The 7956-nt window shown below is 41.4% G+C and overlaps 1 protein-coding gene across 1 annotated transcript; it reads left to right on the top strand.

Annotated features, from left to right (window-relative positions):
* The first annotated feature begins 2235 nt into the window (after positions 1-2235).
* On the top strand, positions 2236-7332 carry LOC132947848 (uncharacterized). Its single transcript, XM_061018111.1, has 2 exons — positions 2236-2971; positions 3041-7332. The coding sequence occupies exons 1-2, from the start codon at positions 2236-2238 to the stop codon at positions 7330-7332; spliced, it is 5028 nt and encodes a 1675-aa protein (XP_060874094.1).
* The last annotated feature ends 624 nt before the right edge of the window (positions 7333-7956 follow it).

Here is a 7956-nt window from a genome sequence, read left to right as displayed (position 1 = left end):
AATTTTGATCTCCTCAATGCACCAACAATATTCGCTTTCCCATTGAACAAGATACTGAAGTTAAAATAGAAGCAATATTTCAACTACGTATCGTTTACACAAACATAAAAAAAAAAAATAAAAAAGACGTTAGGAGGATGTCACTCTGCTGTACAGTAGGTTACAATTGGGTCACTGTATAATGGACGGTGTTAAAGTTCAATTATATAATATCATTGTTTAAGAAACAAGATTATGAGAGAAAACGGTCGGTCACCCTATGATATTACCAAGTATATTTGATGATATTATTGTGAATAAATTAATTTATGTATAACAATAAAATATGAGCCTTGCATTAAATTTTCACGCTTTTTTAACCAACAATTAAAGTAGAGTGGTGAGTGGTAGCTGTGAATATAGGTAGGTACTGTCTTATCAAAAATCCTAAAACTTATTAGATTTTGCTATAAAATTCTAAACAATTTAGTGCCTATACAAAATATACAATAAGAGCGGTTTACGGACATTTTCAGTTTCCAATTTTTTTAGTTTTTTAGTTTTTTTGTTCTTTACCTAAATATCAATAAAATTTGTTGGTTAAAAAAGTTTGAAAATTTAATAGAAGGCTCCTAATATATTGTTTTATAGACAGATGAAAAATATTAAAAATCCATTATTTCTATTTAAATCTAAAATTTGAAAATGTAATACAATATAACTCATAAGTTTTCTTAACTTAAAAAAAAAAAAATGTCTGCAAGCAAATCAAATAAAATTTTTATGAGCGTTATAATTGGATATTGGATATTATTCACTCGATTTCTCACGTATCGGTTTTGTAATTTTACTGTTATTCAAAAACGAACAATTTTACTGAATGTTTGTATTAGCATTTTCTATAAACCATAGCCCACAAAAACATGGGATGATTCTTATAGTAACTTAACACTTCTGACGTCTTGAGATATGGTGGAGTGACGCTGTTGGGACTCGGTTAACTACCAGAGCGCGCAGGTTATTCCGATTTTAAAATGATCCGGTTCCGTGACACGCATGCGCAGCCCAGTGCCGGCCAACGGCCGGTTTTTCGTCGTCAATTCGTTTTATCACGAACTCTATACGTCATGCGCTACAGGAAGAAGGCGTCCGTAGTGCCGTTGTTTTTTTGTTTTTAAATCGTCACGTGTTTTACGAGTATTGTCGCCATTGCGCGGTATGACATATTAGTCAAGTTTATATTGTCTATCGTTGTATGTAGTTGACGTACCACATACGAGAGTCGTCTTTTTTCTCCTCAATAAGTGCGATCGCTGGTTCGTTGTGCCGTATCGTCGCGTTCGTTGTGCTGTAGCGTCGCGTTTGATGTGCCGCCTTATAGGTTCTTACACGCTCGAATAAACGACATTCGCGCTGTAAGAACTTTCGATCGTATTCTCGCTCTCACATTCTACATGCTTGAACAGTAAAATTGGTGTTCGCATTATAGAAAGGGGTGAGTGATCGCAAGTTATCCTCATTAATTTCAATTCACGTGTGCGATGTTAGTCGCACTGGGTCAGTAGTGTCGCCGTCGTAGATCGTCACGTTCCCCAGTCTTCCGGTGCAGATACATCGACCCCGACCAGTACAGGACAGCAACCGACCGGTACTACTACTTATTATTGTAATAGGTTGATAACCCAATATCACGTTCCGTGATTAATTATTATTATTTTATGTTGTTATGCGATGTGATAGGACTAACATAGCATTAAGTCTACGTTGTATTTTATTAATTATTATTCAAAGGGAGAGAAATAAATTATACAGTCCACTATCATTATATCCTTATTTATCTTATACTAAATTAGATAGCACCCAGCCTAATATAGTCGAGTTTTCACCCGAGTTCAAGTGAACCGGAATTCGCGACAAACTTTTGGTCCTTCGGGCCGGATAGCTATCAATAAATTACTGTTAGAGTGTTAGTGTATTATTTTTGTAGGATATTATTATTTGTTTATCCTATTAGCATCCTTGTTATTTTTATTTTGTCTTGTTAGGTTGTTTTGCGTTGTTAGGTGGTTAGGTACTACATCATTTACAATGACGAGAAAAAATCAACAACAAATTAACAATGAACAAAAAAGGGTCGAGTTAACGCGCGCGCGTGCAGCACGAGACGTCGCGTTACGGTCAATTAATAAAATATTGAGCATTGCTAATGATGCCGTAATTAATTCCGAAAATCGTCCTACGTTAGAAGCTCGAATTATGTCGTTAGATCAACTTGTCATTACTTTCAATAATGAACAAAAACATATTCTGTCAGTATTTGCTGAGACCGACGAAGTAGACGAGTTTTTACGAGTAGATGAGGATGTCACCGAAACAATGCAATCAATGTGTGATCAAATTAATGTGATAGTAGCAAAGTTAAAACCGAATAATTCGATAGCCACGCTGCGCAATAATAATAGGCAGACTTCTGTACAATCACTTGTCTTACCGAGAATAGAGATTCCTAAATTTGATGGAAATATCATTGAATGGTGTTCCTTCCGTGATATGTTTACTTCTTTGGTGCACGTCAACGAACATTACACGGACATTGAGCGTTTCCATTATCTGTTGTGCTATTTATTAGGTCCAGCGTTAACAATAGTAAAAGCAGTCCCACTTACAGCCGACAATTATTCTATTGCTTGGAACGCACTCAAAGATCGGTACGACAATAAACGCTTATTAGTTACTGCGCACATTGAAAAATTATTTGCATTTGCGCCGTTAACAAAGGAATCTCCGGCTTCACTTTCATTGTTCGTCAACACTTTTCGGGAAAATGTATCAGCTATACAAGCTCTTGGAGTTAGTGACTTTGCTGGTTTTTTACTATTCTACATCGGTTCACGGGTTATTGATCCCATGACACGACGATTATTCGAAGCTACTGTCGCTAAAAATCAAATACCTGACTTGAACTCATTATTAGATTTCGTATCACAACGATGTAACGTTTTGTAAAACGTTGGCAGTAGTTCTGGCATTAGTTATGTAGAAAACAATGAAAGGACCGTAGGGAAGACAACGACTAAGAAGATCCAGGGCAAGAAGTCCGAGAAGACATCGTTAGCCGCGGTCACCCCGGCCAAGACAAAAAAGTGTTTGTTTTGTGGACATCCTCATGCAATTTACAAGTGTTTTGGATTCCGAAAACAACCAGTTAGCAGTCGCCGTGATTTTGTCAATAAAAATCAATTATGTTTTGTTTGTTTGAACAGTGGACACATGAGCAATGCGTGTCCTACGTCTTTTACGTGCCGTATATGTTCGAGTAAACATAGTACATTACTACACTTGACAGATGATATTACAAAATCGAATACCGATAAGACAAATGACAACTCCGAACGAGCCACTACAAGTTGTAATGCAACACAGTTTTCGGGAGTTACACATACTGAAACCACTGTTTTGTTAGGAACTGTCGTAGTCAGGGTTCGTGACAATACAGGAGTTTTACAAGCAGTCAGGGCAGTGTTAGACAGTGGATCACAGGTGTCCGCAATGACAGTGGATTGTGTCAATCGGTTAGGTTTGACTCGAAGGAAGTGTCCTGTTGAGGTCATCGGACTTTCCCAACAACCGGTTACTACTGTCAAAGGCCAAACTAATTTTAATTTTGTTCCTGTACAAGCCGACGCTCCCGAATTTAAGGGAACCAACGTCATTGTCTTACCTCGAATTATGTCAACGATGCCTAACAGGGTTTTGCCAGCTGAGGTACGAGATCGTTATCGTCATCTTGTCTTTGCCGACCCTCAATTTGATCACCCTGCGCCAGTAGATATGTTGATTGGAGGAGACTTATATCCGTCCGTCATTCAATCTAGAGCTGACGTTATACACACCGAAGGCTTACCATCAGCGATGAATACACAATTAGGTTGGGTCATAATTGGTGCGTTACAGGATAACACACATACTCCGCTTACGTCTCTGTCAATTAGTACAACCCCTCCGATCGAAGAATTGATGCAGCGTTTTTGGACAGTAGAGGAACCCACAGAGTCAACAATGCCAACTACACAAGACAAGCAATGTGAAGACTGGTTTGTTAAAACCACGAAACGAGACGCCACCGGTCGATTTTATGTTGGTTTACCGTTTCGAACAATAGTATGTTTCCCGGATACAGCTGACATCGGATGTCAAGATGAGAAATCGGTCGTTTTAGGGTCATCCAGAACTTCTGCTCTGAACCGATTGTATAATTTAGAACGTCGCCTTGAAAAGGATCCGGAATTATATACTGCCTACCGGGCCTTCATGGATGATTACAGATCGTTAGGACATATGAAGTTAGCGACCGAGCCAGGCAAATATTTTATACCTCACCATCCTGTAGTTAAACGGTGTAATGAGGAACTGAAGATTCGTGTGGTGTTTGATGCCTCAGCTAAGTCTTCATCCGGAGTCTCATTAAATGACTGCTTGGTGACTGGACCAAAGCTTCAGACAGAAATCGGTGATGTTTTGTTGCGCAGTCGACTACACAAATTTGTCTTTACAGCCGACATCACTAAAATGTACCGTCAAATATGTCTACATGAACCAGATAGAGTTTATCAACATATACTATGGCGCAATTCGCCTAGTGACGAGGTACAGGAGTATGAGTTGTGTACGGTCACATATGGCGTAAGTTCGGCTCCGTTTTTAGCGATTCGATGCCTACAACAGCTCAATATGGATGATGGACCTGAATTTCCACTCGTCCACGATGTCCTGTTAACTGATACATACGTGGATGATATTTTCGTTGGCGCTGACACTTTAGAGGACGTTTTAGCAGCAAAAATCCAAATCATCGACTTGTTAAATCGAGGTGGATTTAGCCTGAAAAAATGGGCTAGCAATTGTCCCGAGATTTTGAACACTATCGACATTGAAGACCGGGCTATGACACCATGGATAGAGCCAACTAGGGAACAGGCCGTCAAAGTTTTAGGAGTACATTGGGACCCTGTACTTGACACATTCGGCTATCATTCGACGATAAGTCAAGTTACTCCTACAAAACGGTCAGTATTATCAACTGTTGCTCGCTTTTATGATCCAATCGGCGCGTTGGGTCCGATGGTTTTCTGGGCCAAGTGTTTAATGCAGAGGCTATGGATGGAAAAATTAGATTGGGATGCACCACTTTCATCAGCTTTGACATCGTTGTGGCAAGGTTTCATCGATAAGCTGCCAGACTTAGCATGCTTGTCGTTACCACGACACATTGCAGTAGTCAACAGTCAAGATATACAATTACTAGGATTCGCTGACGCGTCTCAGGTTGGATATGCAGCAACAGTGTATTTGCGTGTGGTAGACCAGAGTGATAATGTCCGATTGTATTTCCTGGCATGTAAAACAAAGGTTGCACCACTGAAGTCATCATCAATGGATATGTCATTAACCATACCACGGCTAGAGCTCTGTGCCGCACTCTTGTTGTCACGTCTCTTGTCTCTACGTTTGAAAGTTTTACAGGGCAGAATCAAGATCACACGTGTCCGGGCATGGACAGATTCAACTATTGTTTTATCATGGCTCACAGCTGAACAAAGGCTATTTAAAATCTTTGTCACAAACCGAGTATCGAAAATACGCAATCTCGTACCCCAGTGCGAATGGGCTCACGTCGGTACTGCAGATAATCCAGCCGACCCTGCATCGCGAGGACTGCTTCCAGATGCCTTGGTAGCATGTTCATCATTTCTACATGGACCGGAATTTCTCCAGTATCCGGAAGAGCAATGGCCGGTTGCCATCACATCGATTGTAGATCCTGCAGAGCTCCCTGATTTTAAACGCCCATCGAAAAATGTGCTGTTAGCTCAACAGGTTGATGATAGTTTGATTCAGCGGTTTTCTGTGTTGCGCAAGATGCAACGGGTGCTAGCATATTGTCTTCGATTTGTCGACAAGGCTCGACAACGTCCAGTCGTGAGTGGACCAATCATTTGGAAGGAGTACGAAAATGTTTTGACAAAGGTAGCGAGGTACACTCAAAGGTTATATTACGCAGAGTTGCACCACCAACTAGGAACTTCAAATTCCGTCATCACCCCGAGTTCCCTCGCTCAACTTGCACCTTTTGTCGATGCTCACGGTGTGATTAGAGTAGGCGGCCGTCTACAGCATTCGGACTTGAACATAGACGCCAAACACCCTATCTTGTTACCAAAGTCGTCTCACCTTGCTTACATCATTATTCAACACTACCATCAGAACACTTTACATGGTGGATCGCGTCTAGTGGCCTCACTAATTCAGCGACGTTTTTGGATCGTTTCCAGTCGAGCTGCGATACGGCAAGTTATATTTAAATGTACAGCGTGTGTCAGATACAAGGCTGCCGCTCCCCAACCAGTGATGGCAGATTTACCCTCAGCAAGAGTCCAACAATGTCGACCATTTACAAATGTCGGGATGGACTACGGAGGTCCATTCACGGTTAAAGAAAGTCAACGCCGTAATTCAAGGACTTATAAGGCGTATCTTGCGTTATTTATTTGTCTATCCACCAAGGCTGTCCACCTGGAGGTGGTAACGGATTTGTCAACGGAAGCCTTTATGGCTGCGCTGGATCGATTTGTAGCCCGTAGAGGAATTCCTGCACAGATCCACTCGGATTGTGGTACAAATTACATTGGAGCAGCAAGGCAGCTTAAGACATTATTTAAAGACGCAGCACTCCAAGAAGCTCTGCATGCACGAGTTCCGTGTCAGTGGCGATTTAACCCGCCTGCAGCTCCGCACTTTGGCGGTATTTGGGAAGCTGCTATCAAAAGTACAAAGTTACACCTAAAAAAGGTTGTAGGTAATCAGGTGCATACCTTAGAGGAATTGACGACATTGATTACACGGATCGAGGGTGTACTCAATTCTCGACCCTTGGTTGTCATGTCAAGCGATCCGAACGATTTGTCTGTGCTAACACCGGGACATTTTTTGATCGGACAACCGATCTTGGCAATTCCTGAACACGACATCAGTGACATTCCGCAGAATCGTCTCAAACGCTGGCAGTTAATTAAACAAGCCCTTCAATCATTTTGGAAACGGTGGAATCGGGAGTATTTGCACACGCTGCAGAGTAGACAGAAATGGTTCCATCAAAATCCCAGTCTCGGTGTCGGAGATATCGTCGTCATAAATTCACCTTCTCGACCTCCTTTGATGTGGCAAATTGGTCGGGTCATCGAGGTCCACCCCGGTGCTGACCAAGTGGTCCGTGTAGCCACTGTCAAGACAGCGGAAGGGATACTGAAACGTCCAGTGGTAAAGTTGGTTAAACTACCCACCGACAACGCTTAACTTACCTTCTTCCATTCGTTCCATCTTCCACCATCCCAAACATAAAATTTTCTTGCTGTGTATAATTATTTATGTATATATGCATTATTTTGTATTTGAATTGTCATAGGTTTATTTTTGTTTCTGTTTATTACTTAATAGTTGTACAATGATATGGTCTGACCGAGAAGTATCGGTTTTGAAAGTACCCTTTCAAAGCGGGGGAGGATGTTGGGACTCGGTTAACTACCAGAGCGCGCAGGTTATTCCGATTTTAAAATGATCCGGTTCCGTGACACGCATGCGCAGCCCAGTGCCGGCCAACGGCCGGTTTTTCGTCGTCAATTCGTTTTATCACGAACTCTATACGTCATGCGCTACAGGAAGAAGGCGTCCGTAGTGCCGTTGTTTTTTTGTTTTTAAATCGTCACGTGTTTTACGAGTATTGTCGCCATTGCGCGGTATGACATATTAGTCAAGTTTATATTGTCTATCGTTGTATGTAGTTGACGTACCACATACGAGAGTCGTCTTTTTTCTCCTCAATAAGTGCGATCGCTGGTTCGTTGTGCCGTATCGTCGCGTTCGTTGTGCTGTAGCGTCGCGTTTGATGTGCCGCCTTATAGGTTCTTACACGCTCGAATA

This window comes from Metopolophium dirhodum, chromosome 1, assembly GCF_019925205.1.
Source record: "Metopolophium dirhodum isolate CAU chromosome 1, ASM1992520v1, whole genome shotgun sequence".
Classification (NCBI taxonomy): Eukaryota; Metazoa; Arthropoda; class Insecta; order Hemiptera; family Aphididae; genus Metopolophium; species Metopolophium dirhodum.
This window is presented reverse-complemented; position numbering and strand designations above follow the sequence as displayed.